The 20,453-nt window shown below is 38.6% G+C and overlaps 1 protein-coding gene across 1 annotated transcript; it reads right to left on the minus strand.

The window, feature by feature from the left end:
• Nucleotides 1-6,182: 6,182 nt before the first annotated feature.
• GMFB (glia maturation factor beta) lies at nt 6,183-15,866 on the minus strand (the record flags this gene model as incomplete). The annotated part of the gene is made up of 7 exons (XM_080707151.1): nt 6,183-6,254; nt 8,043-8,116; nt 9,433-9,536; nt 10,381-10,430; nt 11,023-11,072; nt 12,862-12,958; nt 15,810-15,866. 7 exons carry the CDS (start codon nt 15,864-15,866, stop codon nt 6,183-6,185), a joined length of 504 nt encoding a protein of 167 aa, XP_080563277.1.
• Between the last annotated feature and the right edge of the window lie 4,587 nt (nt 15,867-20,453).

The raw sequence follows: 20,453 nt of genomic DNA on the forward strand, positions 1-20,453 counted from the left end.
AGGCAAATGGGGAGGAAGTGCTTTTGTTGGGGGAAGAAGATGAGGCCCAAGGATATTTGCAGGGTAGGCTGGAGTTAGTGCAAATTTAGGGAATAGCAACAGATGAAACCAGAGGTAGCACTGTAGTTAGGCACTTTTGTATGCAAGTAAACAGATATATCCTTGCTAACATAAGTAATGGAGGATTTCTGGTAAGATAGCCATGCAGAGGAACCCAGCAAAACCTGGCCCAGCAGGCCTCAGAGGGGACACTGGAGAGCGGACCTAGATGAAAGGAGGCTCTCAGGACCTGAAAGGCAGGAGGACTGTGGCCTCTCGATTTGGGGCTCCACCTCCAACACGAATCAGCTACTCCCAGCATGCCTGCTTCATTCCACATGGCCCCAGCTGGCATCTCCTGCCCCATGCTCTGTAGACTGCACATGGCCTCTTCTCCATCCAAAGGCATCCTTTCTAGTTTAGCTCCCACCGCTATCTGCCTCTTTCAAGAGAACTGGCCCAGCTCATTGTTTGGTACCAGTCAGACAACAGCACAGAGTTTTGCTGTCCTTGAGTTCACCAGCTAGGACTGGAAGCAGTAGGCAATAGGGTCCAGGTGGGTGAGCACTGAAGGAGGAGGGAGGGGCTGAGGCCAGGAAGGGACACCCAGGGGCAGTGGCCCAGGAATCTCCACGTAACAAAAGGCACATTTGTGATTGGCTGTTGCTATGGTCTGAAAGTGTTCTCTGAAATTTATGTGTTGGAAACTGAATCCCTAATGCAACTTGCAACTGTGCTGGGAGGTGGAAGCTTCTGGGTAAAGCCCTTAGGAATGAACTAATGGCCACTAGAAAAAGGGATTGCAATGTGGATTTGGCCCTTCCTGCTTTCTGCCATGTGAGGGCACAGCAAGAAGGCCCTCACCAGAGCAGGTACCTTGATCTTCTCAGCCTCCAGAACTGTGAAAAATAAATTTCTCTCCTTTAGCCAGTCTCAGGTATTGTTTAGCAGCATAAAATAAAAGAATACACACAAGAAATGGGTCAAAATATGGAAAGCCTTAGCTCCCAGAATAAAAGAACCTGTATTTAACTGTGTAGGTAATTATGGCTTTACTTTTGTGGTACTGGGGATTGAACCTCTAAGCTACAATCCTAACCCTATTTTATTATTTTGAAACACCACAGTCTCATTAAGTTGCAGAGGGCCTAACTTCCAGAAGCTGGCCAAGAATCTATGATCCTCCTATCTCAGCCTCCCAACTACTGGGATTACAGGTGTGCATAATTGTGACTTTTTTTGTTTTGTTTTGTTTTGAGATTGAAACCAGGGCTTTCTACCTCTGAGATACACCCTCAGCTCTGTTTTTTTTTTTTTTTTTTTGTTTTTTTTTTTATTCTTTATTTTGAAACAGGGTCTCACTAAATTGCGGAGAGCCTCACTATGTAGCCGAGGCTGGCTTCAAACCTGAAATTTTCCTGTCTCAACCTAACCAAGTACTGTGATTACAGGCATGCAGAACTGTAACTTTAGAAATTACACATACACACACACCTGCATGCATGCACTCTCTTTCTGCTTTGCCTGTTTTGCGGGATGGCTTTTGGATGTAAATGGACTTTGTCTTTTCTTTCCTATAATTGAAAGAAGGAAAGCTCAGCAGGGAGCTTTTGCAAAGCCTGGAGACAAATAGCAAGTTAAGAAAGAGAATTGTCTGTAAAAACTCCCTGATGCTTAGCAGTTAAGATGTTTTACTTTGACGTAGCTAAAAATACACTGTTCAAGAATACAATATCCACTTGCAGTTACCCTCATGCAAATGAGTGGACAATGCTGCGAGGTTAAGAGCTTACAAATGCTTTTTGCTGCTGAAAAGTGAAAAGGGCAAGAAAAGCTAGTTTTCAGTTAAGGTGAAATAAATGCAGGAGCTGACTGTTTAGGTGGCCACATTGAGAAATAATGTTTCCAGACTCTGGCCAATTCTCTGTGGGATTCTTGGACAGGAAGGCACAAACTACTCCTTTCACAAACAAAACAAATTGTGACTATCGCTATCTGCTTAGTCACAAGAAGTACATGGTAGACTCTAAAAACATGTTAACTATTAGTGATTTGTATTCATTTCAATAGGTACTTACTTAATAAACATATACCATGTAGGACTGTCTGTAAAAAAGGCAGGATGGATTTCCCAAGGATGCTTAATAAATAGTGATAACCGTAATAAACAACTAATAATATAGTTTGTGAATAGGACTTTCAGTCTGATTTCTTAAAAAGCACACAGACCTAACTTCTATTTCTCTCTTTTAAAGCAAAAATTTATCATTTGAGTAACACCCTCTGCCCCACTATCACTAACATTTTCTTCGAACCAATCATTTTAGCATCAGACTGTTTTACAAATTTTCCTAATCTCATTATATTTTCCCCTCCATCAAGCTGACAAATAATTCTTGTTAATTTTGTTTCCAGTTTCCTTCCAGATAAGGTAAACTGTTGGAACAGCACATGGCTCCACATACTTGTTGAAGCAGATGAGTCTTGGCAACTCCAAAGGGGAGAAGAGACAGGTAAAAAATGAAAAGCTACATATACTTTCATGTTAACATTTTATTTAAACCAGTACAACAAGCACCATGCTTAACAAAAGACTGTCCAAAATAAACATGCAATATGAACTAGCAGAGACTGAAATCACAGCTTGAGAAGTTGTGCCAGTTGTTGGTTTTGTTAAACGATGACAAAGAACTGTTAAAATTCACAAGACTATACCATTAATGTTTCAAGCCTCCTGGATGAGATTATTTGGACCATCTAAATCAGTGGGAATTGCCCTGGCATGTTAGTGATCTCAAACAATATTCAAGTAATTACATGTACATGAATTATACTCCAAAAAGCAAGAAAAATACAGTTTTTATCACAAGCTTAATGTACTTGGCTTAAACATTACAGGAATATGATCACTGATTTGAAATGTCAATGGCCTAACAGGAAACAAGTTTCTCAAGCATATTCAACTTGGAACCATTGGTTTAAAGTAGCCCAGAAGATTATTTACATTCTTCCAGAAATACAAAATAAGATTTGTCCAGAAATGTTTGAAACACTTCTTCACCTAAGTTGTAAAGTCTTAAACTTTACAGATTCCAGTATTATCAGTCTACTGAACAAACAGGGAGTGCAATCATACTAAGAATACTTGAAGTGACAGAATACGAGTTATTCTCTACTTTCACCAAATATCAGCATTTAACCTCTTATGAAAATATCTACTCATCACTAGTCCACATGCGGATTAATGACATTGCTTGAGTTTTCTAAGTAGTCCGTACATTTTTAAAAGTACACCTGCCTTACTATCTATACGGGTTGGGGGAAAACAGCCAAATTCAATTTGGCAATAAACTCCCCTAACTAGAAACTTTTTAGTTAAAGTGTCAGACCAGGATGCAGTTTATGGCTACGTTTGACTCCTGAAAATAGGAGATAAAAGGGAGGGAAAGTGCGGACAGACATTTGCCACATAGATTGTTTAGTAACGACAATAAAAAATTTAGCAACACCCTCTTAAACAAGAGTATGTTTAACTGCACAAGGCATTTAGTAAACTTTTTAGAAATAGACAATTCAAACATTTATTTTAGAAGTCAGTTAAACAAAAACAGTCAACCAACTATTTTTTCTCACATAGTTGCTTTGATACCAGAACAAAATGATTACTACTCAAAACATTTTGGAATTTCAGCATAGTAACCTGAGAACAGTTTTCTTCATATGTCATTTGTCACCACAAAAACCATACTGTGATTATTAGTTGGTTCTATTTTGACATTAGATGCTATGCAGAACTTAAGCAAGGCCAATAATTTCAAAACACACGCTGACTTAGGACACCATGAAGGAGGTTCCCAGGAAAAGGTTGCTGCCAAAAAGGAAAGATTAAGATTTAAGGCTGAATGGAAATGGTTGTGCCGGAAAGATATGGAATGCAAAAACTGGAATTAGGAAGTTGTAGTTACTATTTTGGGGAAGGCAGAAAAAAAAAAAGAATAAACAGCAAATGTGCTTAAAAAGAAAGCGCAAAACTTAGTTAAAGGGTAAAATATAAATGTCTGTGGAACACTTTAGAGCACAGGATTTGTGAGTCGCCCTACAAGACAAACAGAGTAAGAAATGTTCTACTGATCCCCCAACCTCTATCTGTTGTTCTGAAAAAGAGACAAGCTTAAACAAGCAGTTTATCACAGTTCTTTGCTCCTTTTAGAGAATAAAGGAACTACCAGTTGTGTGTATGGCAGGTCAAATGTTATCTGACATTATAGAGGACTTTCAAATAAAAAAATTAAATTAAAATATGCATGACAAAATAAGAAATCACATTTAGAAAAAATACATTTTTGTAGCACTAGTGTCTGTTCTTGACTTAAGCCAGGAAAAACCAAATCTCATTTTTTTTCACTTAAAAACATTAACGTTATTCTCCACTCACTTGGATTTCATTTATATTTTTGTGGAACTATTAGCAAGTTATTCTCCAGTATCAAAATGCCTAATGTTTAAAGAATTCTTAAATTTTGTGTGCCAAATTTTCTCTCTTTCTGGAAACTGGAATAAAGGAACTTTTCCTTTAATTAAACAAACAAAATATCTACTCCAGTACTTCCTCATCTCCAATTTGTGATTGCTTCCTTACTTCTAGATTAGTGAAACCAAACAGTACTGGGAAAGAAGATGGTCTAATTCAATATTGTGACAAGCCCAACTATCTTTACCTCTTTATTAAAGTTGGCACAGAACCCTCAAAAATAAAATGCAAAGAATGTTATGAGAAAATATGTCAACATCAAAAGAATACCTTTGCTAATTTTGAAATGACTATATTATTCTTAATATAAGAACTGACTACCAAATTCAGTTAGCCTCGAGGGTCTCTAGACCTTTTATCAAATTAACATTCAACAGTTACTTATCTTTGTTTTTAAGTATGCTAAGCATTCGAATTCTCACTTTATGCCAAGGGTACCACCATCTAACATGACATTTAGTTAACTATTCAGGTGTTCAGCTTAGAATATCTCCTGACATTTAGAATACAAGATATGATTTCTGTTGAAGTGTTGTTATTAACCATGGCCAAAGTTTTAAGGTAAGTAATTTTTACATATGGCACAAAACTAAAAACAAATATACCCAAAATTAGAACTCAACTGCCATATATTCATCAATGCAAGCAGATAGTTGGAAATTTAAAAATAATAAGTTGTTTTTATTACAAATTTCAGATAAACACATTAGAAAATTGTTTTACTTGGACCCTTTAAAAAAGTATCAATTTCACCAAATCTAGAATACTGGCAGTGTAAAAATGTTAAACTAACATTAAAGCTAACAAATCAAAGGCACAGTATTAACATACTTGAAATAATTAGTGTTTATAAGATATTAAGAGATGCTTTATAAATAAAGTGTTAATAACCTAGATTCAAAACTATTTGAAATGACATAGTCAGGAATGAACCCCTTATAACCCACCAATTCTAAAACTAGATGCTATTTTCCATAAGAAAATCTAATAGCCATAACTCTATCATAAAATCTAACTACCGACCTAAAATGAATGATTGATGAACATAGTTCCTAGACTTAATTAAAAAGATACAGGAAACTGAAAGAGGTATGAAATTGAGGAAAAATGTACTTGTAATGCAGGTTATGTTATAGTAAATTACTACTTGTGGCTCAAAATTGGGTCACTCAAGTCTTAAAACTCCAAATTAATTTCAATGATTTGACAAGTGATAATATACTATTTTCATATATAAACTGCTAATATTCAGTATTTGTCAAAAGGAGGCAACTGTTGTCTATCACAATCTAATACCCACTTTCCAATGGTGTCTGTAAATAGTAACAAATTCTGAACCATAAGTTATAGAAATTAGTCATAAGAGTGCAAAAAGTCCCTGGAGAAAAGTAGTCCACCTAACAATTACAAATATAAGGAAACACTTTACAAAGTTTCATTACTATGAAGATGATTTCCTCTTTGTTCAAATTGCACAAATGAAGAATTTTTCTTTACTGCAGGAAACAAACTGTTAAGTAACAGTGCATTTTTAGGCATAAATAAGTATTTATGTCTGGTTCCAGTATGGTCAGGTTAATACATAAATACTTGAGAAACACAGAAGTTCACATTAGTGGAAAAATCCAAGTTTTTCACGTAACCATTCTTCAGTGAGGTCTTCGGTATTTCTTATTTCAAATACCTTAAGAAAAAATATATACAACTTGGGTCAGACTCTTGACTCTTTCAAAAGGAAAAGAACACATTATAGACACATTACATATTTGATTATTAAATAGCAAGTTCTGCTTCCTTCATATTCATGACACCACCTATGCAAATTAGGTAGTACTTCTTTCAAATGTTAAGCATGTAATATAGGAATAAAGATGACTTCAGACCAAAACTTTTACAAAGTACAAATCTCCCAATACTCTAAAAAAGCAGTTCCATAAACCTTGTCCACTAGAAGAGACACCTAAATAAGCAGCTAAAAGCAATCTCATTGGGCCCTGGAGGAACACGCTGCTGATCCTCTACAGTTTGAGTAATTTTAGAGATGCCAGCTGTAGATTGCTTTGTAAGGATGAAAGGGAGGGCCACAGCCACAAACTTCCAGCAAAAATCTGAATTACCACAGGTCCAGAAATGGCTCTAGAGACAATGTATTATCCCAGGATGGGTGGGATTTGGGGCCAGATGTGAGTTTGAATTCTAGCTGACATTTACTACTGTGTAACCCTGTGTAAATCATTCATTCTTTGAACCTGTTTTCTTCTCTATAGAATAGAAATACTGTGATGTCTCAACTCTAGCACTGTACAGCAAACAGGATTACAGACCGAGGTTATTAATAATATTTTTGTTTGTTTGTTTGTTTTTTGCGGGTCTGGGGATGGAACCCAGGGGCATTCAACCTCCGAGCTAAACCCCCTGCCCTATTTTTTATTCTTTGTTTTGAAACAGGGTCTCACTAAGTTACGGAAGACCTCACTATATAGCCGAGGCTGTCCGCAAACCGCGATCCTCTGGTTTCAGCCTCCCGAATGCTGGGATTACAAGCGTGCGCCACCATGCCCGGCTTTGTTTGGGTTTTTAGGTGTATTTGTTTGTTTGAGTGCTGGGGACTGCACCCAGAGCTTTGTACCTGCTGGCCAAGCACTCTAGAGAGCTCCTTAATCACCTTACAGCAATTCCAGAATTTTCCTACTAAATAAATTAGGAAAAAGTAGTGCCCACAAATTGGTGGCAGCAAGTGATAATCATATGAGCTGATGAGAAAACAGATTGCACTTAAAGACATTCCTTAAGTTGATGATTAAACACCCAAGGGGAAAACACTGATGCTGTCCCTAAAAGGAAACACTTACTTAATAAACTTTAATGATATTCTATTTCATAGTCTTATATGTATATACTTTTCCAACTCGACCCAGAATATGGAAGTTAAATGAAGTTTGAGACCAAGTACTTCTTTACCCTTAACCTTCAAAAATCCTTAAAACAATAGGGACATATTAAATCTTAAATCAAGCGTCTCATATAAAACTGTGACCTAGCTTTATTGATATCCTTCACAATTTTAGATTTGATACAATACAGCCAGCTGTAAAACAGAGAACTCCAGCAGAGAATCTGGCGCACTTTACACTATGGTAAAGGATCAGAAGAGTCTCAATGCTGATCTTTATCTATTAAAAATCACCATACAGGAGACAATTCTCAATAGATTTAATAGTTACAGTGGATTTTCTAAAGCTGCTCACAAATTGAATGTGATTTCTTCTAATCAGTTTGTTAAAAAACACATTTTGTCTTAAAGACCATTATCATTTTACTTCCAACAATAAAAAGCTTTGCTAATTTACTGCTGTGTTCTAAATAACCTTCAATTACATAAAAAATACTTAACCATCCAGACTCCTTCAGTATTTCTTTAGACTCTAAGGAAAAACATAGTATCAACAAGCTAATCAAATACAGATACCACCTTGGTTAATTCAGCTGTTTGGACTAACTTATTCTTACTCCCAGCATACATCATCTGTTGTTCAGGCTTACATCCTGGAAAACAGAGATTAATGTAGAAATGAGGTGTAGATTTTGAAAAGAATGTTCATTATTTTTAATTTTCAAAATTACACATTTCCTTTGCTACTAAGTGTATGAAAACTTTGCTGTAAATGTATATGGGTTATATTTTGAGTCTTATATTGCATAATGCCTGTGTAAAGAGAAATAGCTATAAATAAGTCTATATGTCAGCAAAAGTAAATAATTCTAGACTTTTGTATATTAAGACTTTTAGATTCTTCCAAACATGAAAAACTTTGTTCAGCACTATCTTAATTTTGACACTAATCATCAAGATCAATTTTACGAATGTTTAAAACATGAGGTTTTGAGATGGTGGTAGGGCAGGGAGGGAGGTGCGCTCTGGAAAAAACAGAACAGTTTGCTTATGTACTATGTTAAAAATATACTACAGTATTTTTAAGGGTTAAAAATGATACAAATAATAAAGTTGGGAGAAGAATTCAGGTGATAATGGATTCCTTACATACCAGTAACCCATTTTATTTATTTAGTATTTATTTATTTGTGGCACTGGGGAGCAAACTTGGGGACTCACGCCTCTAGCTAAGTACTCTTATTACTGTGCCACATCCTAGCCCGCTCCATCTTAACAACAAATGTCATCTACCCTGGACCATTCTCAAGATTATAGGCATATCACTGGTGAATAAAATTTAGGAGATGAACACAGATATATTATTATGACTATACAAAGTTCATGTAATTATAAATAAGATTAAAATACAAAAATATATTCTATTATCTAAAAAGTATATTTTAAGATCATTAATATGTATGTATAGCTTAACCCAACAATTATATAGACCTACATAAATACACACACACACACACACACACACACACACACACTCTTTTTGTGTGTGTGTGTGTGTGTATGTTTGTTTCTGGGGGATTGAACTCAGAACATTCTACCTCTGAGCTACACTCTTCTGGTCTCGCTAAGCTGCGGAGGGCCTCACACTAAGTATCTGAGGCTGGCCGCGAACTCGCAATCCTCCTGTCTTAGCCTCCCAAGTATCTGGAATTACAAGCATGCTTCATCATGCCTGGCTCAACAATTATACTTTTAGGAATTCATCCAAAGAAAGTAAAGAGATGATGTCCTAAGACATGATCCATTCTAGCACCTCCTATCTAGGGATGCATGCAAACACACATACACACACACCTCAGTTTAGACTATTCAACAACTTCATCTTCAGAAATAGCATAAAATCTGCCTAACAATGGATGGTTTAACTAGATCAAAGCCAACTAGACATTATTTAAAGAAATTCACTTACCTACAGGACTGGAGAAAATAAAGCACAGAGGATATGAAACTCTTCCATCATCATGTTGATATTTGTAACTATACACAATGAAGGTTTTTCTCAAGTTAAAGAAACTAAAGTCACTGCTCTGAGACAGGTCCTTCCCAACACTTGGGGAGCTACGACTAGCAAAGTAGTGTTTTATTCATTCAGGCCATATCTTCCTTATCTTTCCACAAAATAATAAAAGGGCCCAAAGATAACTTATAAATCTCTCAAATAGAAATTTACCAAAGTAAAGATTTAATATAGATTTTTCTTTCTAAATTTTTTTGTACACAAATTATAATAAAGGGGATTTTTTTTTTAAATTCACTCCACTAAGACATTGACCTTTCCTTGTTTTAATCCAACACACACACACACACACACACACACACACACACACACACACACACACACAGTTTTTGGTACTGGGGATTAAACCCCGGGTTATGCTATTTCTAGCTATACCTCTAGCTCCTTTTATTATTTTGAGGCAAGATCTCACTAAGTAACAAGGCTGACCTTGAACCTGCAATCCTCCTGGAATTATAGCTGTACATTATCATTCCTGGCCATACATTTTAAAATTTGGTTTTCATCATGATATAGAAGTCTAACAAAATTAGCTTATATACAAAGTTCTGACCACTAAAGAAATTAACTTTTTTTTTTTTTTTTTGCAGTACTGGGGATGGAACCCAGGGGCATTCAACTTCCGAGCTACAGCCCCTGCCTTATTTTTTTTTTTTTTTAATTTTTTATTCTTTATTTTGAAACAGGGTCTCACTGAGTTGCAAAGGCCCTTAGTAAGTAAGTGAGGCTGTCCGCGAACCACGATCCTCCTGTCTCAGCCTCCCAAATGTTGGGATTATAAGCATGCGTCACCAAGTCCTGCAAAAACAAATCTTTTATAAAGCACTAAGAAAAGGATATCGAGGTTGTCGTTCAGGTAGCTCATCTTTAAGTTCATCCGGTGAAATGCCCTAACACCACAGAGAAAAAGAATTTTTAAAACTTCCCTTTCCCATAAATCCTTAGGAAATATATCAAGTACCCATTTCACTAGTAGTTATAAATTCATTATCATGTGCCACAAAATAAAATTGCTTCCGTTTATTAACTAAATGTGGGGCTCTCTGAGAGAATATATCGTATTTGATGCTTATGTTCCAACTATCAGGATATATTGCATAACAAGCTAGACTCTCAGAGCAAATATCTAATTTTAGGAAAAGTTAATTTATTCATCCTCAATTACTTAGTGATTAAACACTTAAGTTGTAAGGTTTGAGTTTTTAATTACTACTCAGGTTATATAGAATTTACAAAGTAGAGTCACTTTTTACTGGGCACTAACGTCTGCTAATTATTTCCTTAATACTTTAAAGAAGGCAGTTAAATTCAACACAACAATGTTGTATACAATACTTAGCCCATGCTTTTCATACATAATAAATAGGCATCTAAAGATGGTTTAGCACTCATCTTAGAGGTACATGTAAACTATTATGGAACATCTTCAGTGCAGTAACAACTGTTTAACTATAAAAACTCTATTTAGCTCATTCAACCAACCTCTAGTTCCTCATCCAGTACCACCAGGCGTTTATCCTTGTCAATCTTCACTAAAATAAAAACACAGTATGAGTAAACTGTGATTCCGATGTCACCTTGAACTAACAACCCATGAAATCTCAGCCCCTTTGAGGGCACTTAAAATTAAAATGTCAAGAAACAGAAACATAAAACCCATTCCCAGTTTTAGCTTATGACCCGTCTTTGCTTTTTCAAGCAGTCATCTTTTGTATATTTACCCACATTTCCTAGCACCTAGCCTACTTATTTAGAACTTCATGTTAACACTTATTCTGTATATGAAGAACTTTGTAACTCAAATGCAAATTCCTAGATAAGAAAAGGTCCCAAGGGTGACTAAGATTGAGACTGGTCTATGCGCAACATGGTTAGAACTGCAAGGGAAAGTGGCTCAGACTAGGAGAAATCTCCTGATGCCTAGCTTCTCCAGAGCCAGGAGTTGTACCAATATTCTGAGAAACCAAATTACCAAAGATCACTGATATCTATATTGAAATACATCTTTTTTTCTTCCCTTTTTACTGGGGATGGAACCCAGTGACATTCTACCTCTGGGCTACACCCTCAGCCCTATATTTATTCTTTATTTTGAAACAGGGTCTCACTAAGTAGTTGAGATGGCCATGAACCTGCGATCCTCCTGTCTCAGCCTCTCAAATACTGGGATTACAAGCATGTGCCACCACGCCCAGCTCAAATACATTTTACATAATGCAAAGCCAAATCAAATATTTATTTCTTTTTATTCTTTTTTTGTACTGGGGATTGAACCCAGAGGCATTCTACCTCCAAGCTACACCCTCAGACCGATTTTATTACTTATTTGGAAATAGGGTCTTACTAGGTCGATGAGTCTCACTACTTCCTAAGGCTGTCCTTGAACCTGTGATCGTCCTGTCTCAGCCACCCAAGTACTAGGATTACAAGTGTGCACCACCACACCCAGCTCCAAAATAAATTTAGATAACATATGCCTCTATATTTTTCCACTAGTTTGAAAAGTTAGCAATGTTTAGTTTGACACTGATTTTATAATAAATCCTGTGAAAATTGATATGGACCCAAATAGCTTCACCTTGTGTGATAAAATGGCACTGAAACACATATTCATTTTAAAAACCATAGGCCCACATTATGGTATTTCTTTGTAACAGAACCGGACTTAATGGCAAAGTGTCACCACTTCTGATTAATTCACATCAGCAGGTGCAAATCCCTGTTCAGTATATTATAGGGCTTTACATTTTCACCCCTCCACCTTTGTAAATCACTACTCACATATTAAATATTACCTATGAATAAAAGGAAATCTACGTAGCATCTGATACAGGGCGTAGTAGAACAGACAATATGCAAATCATCCTTTTCCTTTCCATAAGAAAGTGACACTGAAAAGCACTCTCTATGAAACTAGAATTCAGTTCTAGAGTTGGAATGAGGTCCAAAGTCACTTTGGACACAATTCTGAATTTTATACCATTTTAGGTGTAGGCAAGGTTTCTGTTTAAGGATACATGTCCAGGCTATTTTCAGCCTCTTAAGAAGGGTGGAGTTGGATGGATCACTACAAATGGGAATCCCCCTTCCCCAAGTGACCAAGAAGACCATCTTCTCCAGAGCTGAGCAGGCAGCGGAGAGGAGGGCAAGTGGGAGGGGGATATCCCACCCCTCTCTGTTTTGTGACACTAGAATCAGCTATGGCTTAACTCTCAAAGGTGGTGATGGGGAATGTAATCTTCTAAAGCTCAGTTTATTAAATGTAGCTATCAGATAAAAACAAAGAGCATGTTTACTTGGAGGCAATTACTTTTAGCTTACTTATAATGGCGGCATTGTTCGTTTCTTTGCGAAAACGAAACTTTCTCAGCTTTTCCACTAAATCTTCAGCAACATCACAAACCACCAAAGACTCGCTCTATAAAAGAGAGAAAATAAAACAAAGTGCCATGACTTCAATAGATGTACATGTTAAAGACATTCAAATACAACGTTTGTAATCACACGCCTTTGTTCATATTCTACGTAAGGAATACTTAATGTTCTCTTTGGTTAAAAAATGCTTAAAAATCAGAAAATAATGTTCATCAGAATTGGAGAGGAAGGAAGGAAAATGGGAAGTCAAGGATCACCATCTGCTGTTAGATAAGGCAAGCATAATGTTTTTACACTGTGTAGGAAGAACAGGAAAACCATCCTGTTTGGGGGTTTCACAATTACAGGGGAAAATAAAAATAACAAAAGGGTAAAAAAATGAACCCTTAGAGGAAAGGTGAATCTCATTCTATATTTTAATTAAGTGACTACGGAAAATGAGCTATTACTAATGTGCAACAGCAAAGCCATATGAAACAAATATAAAAGCTTAAAAATTATTTAGAAATTAGGAGAAATACTACCAAATCTTCCCCAGAAATCAGGCAAAGAATATACCAAAACACTATTCTTTTAGTGGTTCAATATATTACTGCAAAAGAGAGCACAGAAATATTTTTGTTTTTAATATGCAAAACTTCAAACATATACAAAAGGAGAAAACAATAGTGAAACCCTATGTCCCAAGCACTCAACTTCATCCAGTTTCAGCCTTGAAATACCCAACATCATCAACAATACCCTGCAGAGTGTGACACAAAAAGGCCAGATGTCATATCATCTGGACATACTTTGGTTTTATTTATTCATTTATTTATTTATTGTGGTACTGGTGATGGAACCCAGGGACATTCTACCTCTGAGCTACACCCCCAGCCCTATTTTTTATTCTTTATTTTGAAACAGGGTCTTACTAAGTTGCGGATGGCCTCACTAAGTAGCTGAGGCTGGCTGTGAACTGGGATCCTCCCATCTCAGCCTTCTGAATGCTGGGATTACAAGCGAATGCTAGGATTACAAGCGGGCGCTACCTTGCCCGGCTCAGTATATTATCATTTAAAAGACAGTCTGGCCATAAAAAATATAAAGATAGTAATATTATCCCATCTTAATAGTGTTCAAATTCATTCATTGTTTTAATAGTTGGTTTGAATGAGTCAGGTTCCACATAAGGTCCATTCACCTTGGTCTCTTTTTATATATAGTTTCCCCCCTCCTCCTTCAAGACAATGAGGGTACTTCTTAGACCAGTGCTAAATACACATCTCATCGTAATACAAAAAAGTATCAAGGCGTCCAATTTTCAAGTTAAAATGAAAGCTTGAGAAAAGCCTATTTTCTTGCTCCTGTGTCAGATAAAACATAGCATGTGTTAAATGGCTATCAATTTTAACTGTCCTTTAAATTCAGAACACTAGTAATAGGTAAGGTCTGATATATACCATCAGATATGCTGTAATACAATAAAAAGAAATCCCATTGAAAGGTTCAATTCAATAAATAACACTCCTGTAGGAGTTGTGCATGCCCATCCTTTTAGTTCTCTTTAGAAAGATGCTAAGTCATAGGAGGCTTCCTGAGGCTAAAATTTAATCTGAGTTAATTATTATTCTCTTTCTCTCAGGAGAGATAACAAAGTTAGAAAATTCAAGAATGTCTATTCTCTTGGCCAAAGGTAGAACCTGTTAGCAAAGCTAATAAATATTTTAGAGTTCTGTTTAGGCAAAGACCAATTTATCATGAAGGTGTTATCTTCCAATTCTAATACTCAGAGCTGCTTGTATGTTTGACATCCTAGAATCAGAAGCCAAGTGGAAAATAAGCTGTGATTTGTGTAACTCATTTTTACATTTTCACCCCTTTCAATACCACAATAAGGCCAAAAGTTCCTTTCTACAAGGACTCAGGCTCAGCCAACTCTAATTGTTTACATTTAGTAGAAACACGAATGAGTCTAATGCCATAAAAACAACTCTGCGCAGTAAATGTTAACACATAAAGTGGATAGTTGAACTCAATTGTTCACTTATTGGTCTATCCATACAATAGATATTTAATCAGTGCCAGCACTATGCTAAGTGATACATAAGAAATAAATAAAAGTGGTTTTTAAAAAATAAAGACATGGTCTCTGCCTTTGAGTGGCTTATAGTCTAGAAGAGAAAAGACTTATCAAAAAGATCAGGCAAAAATATGTAAAGTGGTTCAGGTTAGAAAGGAGAAACTAGTGAATGGTATGGTGACCAAAGGTTTCCCTGAAAAAGGCACCTGAAGGACTAAAACTGCCTGTGCAAAGATCTTTTGATTAATGTAAGCAGAACATATCCAAAGTAATGACAGGCCAGTGCAACTCAAGCACAGACAATGAGCAAGAACACAGTCCAAGAAGAGGTGGGTCATTATTAAGTATTTTGCTTTTTATCTCATGGGCAAAGGGAAACCACTAGGTGTTTGAAGTAGGGTAAGGAAGGAAAACATGACTGTCTGCATTTTTAAGAGATCATATTTACTGTGGTGTGCAGGAAACAGGCAGAGCACTAGCATGAAAACAGGAAGAAAATAGTTAATGGGCAAAACTAGTTTGAGAGACTGAAGAAAAGTAGCTTAAAGAAGTTGATGAAGGTAAAGAGAAATGAATGCTAATAACATGTATTGAACACCATGGAGAATCATGCTAGCAACAATCCCATGAGATGAATACTATTATTATCCCCATTTTGTAAAAAACCAAGGCTTAGACAAATTAATATTTTCCCCCAAAACTAGGCAGCTAGAGGGGCCAGGACTCAACTCAGGTGGCCTGACCTCTAGCCCACTCTCTTAATCACTAAAAAGGGGCTGATGACAGACAGAAAATTGGGAAAATGGAGTGGATATGGGGGGAAAAGGGTTACCCAGATGACTCCTAGGCTTCTGGCTTGTGTAAGAGAGTGAAAGGCACAACTTTGCATTGAGTTAAGGAACATGGAGTGAAAACCAGGTTTGAGAGAAAAATTCCTTTTGGAAAAATAGAGGTGGCTTTGAGGCACCCATATGTTGGAAAGCTTCCCAGGGATGTCCAGTATGGAGTGGAATATAAAATCGGAACGGGATTTCAGAAGCAAAATCTCAGATACAAATGCACAAATCATGTGACTCTAGGTGGTACTTGAGGCCACGAATGTAGGAGACGGAATACAAAACGGAAAATGAAGGGTTATGATGTAGCCTGGTCTTCTATGTGTACTGTCCCGGAAAGGAGAATAGTATGCATGGGAAACAGGCCAACAGAAGTAGGAGGAAAACCAGGAGCTCTCCATCTCAAAAGCCAAAGACGAGCCTGAGGGAAAAGAATGCTTCGAAAGGGGAAGAGTGTCAACACCCTGGAATGCAGATGAAAGGTCAGAAAAGATGAGTCCTGGAGAGTCCATGGGGTCCAGTGGGGCCAGCGAGAGATCGCTGGGGGTGAGCTGCGATGTGTGCGGGAGGTCAAGAGCAGTACTTTTCTGCTGTTTCTAATGAAACGAGCTCATTTAAAAATCCGATGGAAGGATCCGGAAGATCTCTGATAGCAACTGATTTTATTCTACTTTATTTTTAAGCTTGAGGTCCATCGTACAGCCATAGCCACCAGACACAACAAAATGAATTTTTTTTTTTAACTTTAAAACCCAGTGCCAAAGGGTTGGGTCAATAAAGGTTTCCAACGGCCGAAAATGGAAGAATGCACGCATAAGGAGAAAGATTCAAAGCAGGGGGGAAAGGGAGACAGAAAAAAAAGCTAAGGAGGCCGACAGGATGGAATCAGCATGCAAGACCTCCCTGCAAGTGCCGCTGCGCAAAGGCGCAGGGGACGCTGCGACCCGAGGCCGGGCCGCGGCAGTGCGTGGGACCCCCGCTGGGCCAGACCCGGGGCCGCGCCCTGCATCCAGAGGGACCGGGGAAGACGGGCCCCCGGCCGTGGACGCGCCCGAGGACCCGGGCCCGCTGGGCCGGTCCACGCCGGGGCGGGATGGAGGATGCTGCCCTTCGGCGCGGCAGCGGAGGCCAAGTTTCTGACAGCGAGCAGCCGCCGGCAGCTGAGATGGAGGCGGCCGCCGAGCACCCGGGCGCAGCCTGCCGCCACCGGCTCTGGGAGCCGGCAAAGCCCGGCTGGCTGGCCCAACCCTCCGGCCCCCGCTCTCCCCACCGCTACTCACCATTTTCCTTCCGGCCGTCAGCAGCCCGTCGCCTTCTCTCCGGCCCCTTTAAGAATGGCTCGGCAGCCGCCTCCCTTCCGGCCCCCGGAGTCTGGCAGAGCCGCCCCGACTACCCACCCGGCCGCGCGGGCCGCCACGTGACCGCGGACGGCGGGAGGCGCGGCCCAAAACCAGCCAAACGCGAGCTCCGCGGCCCCGCCCGCCCGCTGTAAGGAAGGGTCGGTCCATGACGCACCGGGTTCTTTTTCTTTTTCTTTTTCTTTTCTTTTCTTTCTTTCTTTCTTTCTTTCTTTCTTTCTTTCTTTCTTTCTTTCTTTCTTTCTTTCTTTCTTTCTTTCTTTCTTTTTTTAATTTTTATTTTGAAACAGGGTCACACTGAGTTGCAAAGGGCCTCACCAAGTAGCTGAGGCTGTCCTCGAACCGCTACCCTCCTGTCTCAGCCTCTTAAAGGCTGCGATTACAAGCGTGCGCCACCACGCCCAGCCCTGCGCTGGATCTTAATGGTTTTTCACTTAAAGCTTGGAGAACAGTTTCACGGTGACAAGACTGAACCCAGATTAAGTGGTAAATGTGTGTACTGATCAGAGTTTACTTCCCAAATGCAATCTTTCTCAAATCTCTCCAGAACCCACCTCTGGCACCTGCCGCCTTTGAAAACTTGATCAATACATTTCTTTTCCCAACAGTATTTACTGAAGTATGGTGGAATGTTGATTAAATGAGCACTCTCACGGGTTGCTACCTAATTGCACTTTGGAAACTGAGCTGCCATTTTTTATCTTGAGGATGACAGTTACGTGACCGCTGTGCATCTGTTAAAATTCAGAGAACTCGCCGACTGGTGGCGCACCCTTGTAATCCCAGTACTTGAGAGGCTGAGACTCAGCTACTACTTAGTGAGGTCCTTTGCAACTCAGTGAGACCCTGTTTCAAAATAAAGAATATAAAATAGGGCTGGGGATGTAGTTCGGAGGTAGAATGTCTCTGTGTTCAATCCCAGCACTGCAAAACAAACAAAACAAAAAAAAAAGGAAAGAAAATTTAGAGAATTTTACAACTAGAGGTAAACTGCTGGACACTTGGATCTCAGTAGTGGGTGTTACCATGGGGCCACCAAAGATTACATGAAATATTCTTCACCTTATATACCTACCCCCCCGTGATGTCCCATGAGCATTTTGTGCCATCAGATACTATCTTAGGGAGAAGCAAGAGAAGAAGGAGGAGCAAGAATTTTCTTGAAAGAGACCACATTCCTAGAAGGGGCTAATAAACTTGAAGTAACTAAAATACCTTTAATTGATAAATGTAAGTTCCTATCATTCTCCCTTTTGTTCCCTTTTACTATTCAGTAAGGTGAGGTTCCAAGAGTAAACTAGATCCGTTATAGATAATAAAGAAGAGTCATTTTTTCTGTTAATCTGAGAGTAATACATTTTTTACCTCAATATACTGTGCTGTGACGTAATCTCATGGAAAATTTCTTTTATTCATTTGTGTATCTGAAATGTGATAAACTAGGTATTTGTGGCACAAACATCCATTGGGTGTCATTTCTTGCTACCTAGCAGGTTAGATAGACTAGTGAACATATGTTCACACCAGGGACAAGAGGACTCCCATACAGGAATTCACTAGGTGCCATGAAGGAGGCAGCTCCCTAAAGGTTGGGAAGCATTCAGGAAGGCTTCCTGGAGAGGCTCCTACTTTTCTTCTAAATTTTGTTGTTACTGTTGTTGTTGGTGGTTGCACTGGGGATTGAGCCCAGGACATTCTACCACTGAGCTACACGCCTAGGCCTATTTTATCTTTTATTTTGAAATAAAGTCTAAGTTGCTGAAGTTTTCTTTAAGTTGTGAGGCTGGCCTCAAACCTGTGATTCTCTTGTCTCAGCTTCCCAAGTACTGGAATTCCAAGCATGCATTACCATGCCCAGCTTAAATTTTCTTTAGTGCTGGCTTGAGATTTAGCTTTCATGAATAGTAGAGTATCTTTATTTAATCTCATTTTCATCTTCCAGTTGATTATTGGTCTTATTTTATTTACTGTTTTTATTATTTCCATCTTAAATCTCTTTCCTATAGCTTTAGTAGAGTTTGTGAGTGATCAAAATTAGATATACTTATTTAGTGGCATTTTAACTTGCAATTTCCTAAATTTTTGATTCATTATAAAATTCTATATTTTTATTGCAATAAAATTTCTTTCTGATTGGCCAAGACTTTTGTCAAGTGACAAGATTGACTGATGGTAAAATAGAGGTTGAAGGTTTGGGAGTACAAATTGGTAAATATTTCTGGGGTGCGATGTTTCTCTTAAGTATTAAAAATGTACATGTTTTTATAACTATAATCTGACTTCTACCTTGAGAAGTTGACTCAATGGGGATGAGGAAAGGGAGTGGACTTTTAGCTACTTCATATACTTAAAAACTTCTACTATGTTAAAAAAAATCAAACTATTAAAGTAAAATAAGTGTAAATGAAGTCAAGGGTCTTGAGTATAGTAGGGAAAGTAGAAAAAGAAAGGAATGTGGGAGGAGGGAGATTGTTGTGTTTCTAAGAGAATCTTGGGATACACAATGCTGACAAAGGCTCATATAAATTTCTTGTGATAGAGGCTCCATTTGTGTTATTACTGTGCGGATGTGTGAGTCAAGATTAAGCAAGCAGACGGGCGTGGTGGCGCATGCTTGTAATCCCAGCGCTTGGGAGGCTGAGACAGGAGGATCGCACAGGTTCAAAGCCAGCCTCAGCTACTTAGTGAGGCTCTCAGCAACTTAGACCCTGTTTCCAAATAAAGAATAAAATAGGTCTGGGCGTATAGCCGGGAGGTAGAAAAAGCCCCTGGGTTCCACCCCCAGTATCACCAAAAAAATAAATAAATACATAATAAATTTTTAAAAACTAAAAAGATTAAACAAGCACAGGTATGAATTTTATTTCACTTTGTAGAACCCAAGATGCCCACCCTTCTTTTTCCAAATTTGTCTAAAATCATTAACATACAGGGTTTCCGGATTTATAATTGGTGAGTGTGGATTTCGGGGTTGAGCGCATCGGAAAAACGGCGTTAGCCTGAATTCTGCAAAGAGCTGGTCTCAGTTTCTATTTGGAACTTGCGGGCAGCGCAGCGATCGCCATTGGGCCAAACCGGCGGAGGAGGTGCTCGCAGACTACCAATCCCGAGAGCTGGAGGCGGTGCGAGTCGGGGCCACGCCCCTCCGCGAAGCCAATGGCTGGAGACGGGAGCCGGAGGGGCGTGGCGCGCACTGCTGGCGACGTCATGATTGGCACGCCGGCTCCCACCGCCCGCCAGCCGGCCGCCACTTCAAGCTCCCCGGAACCCGAAGCGATTGAG

The sequence above is a fragment of the Muscardinus avellanarius genome, assembly GCF_963383645.1.
Source record: "Muscardinus avellanarius genome assembly, chromosome: 12".
NCBI lineage: Eukaryota > Metazoa > Chordata > Mammalia > Rodentia > Gliridae > Muscardinus > Muscardinus avellanarius.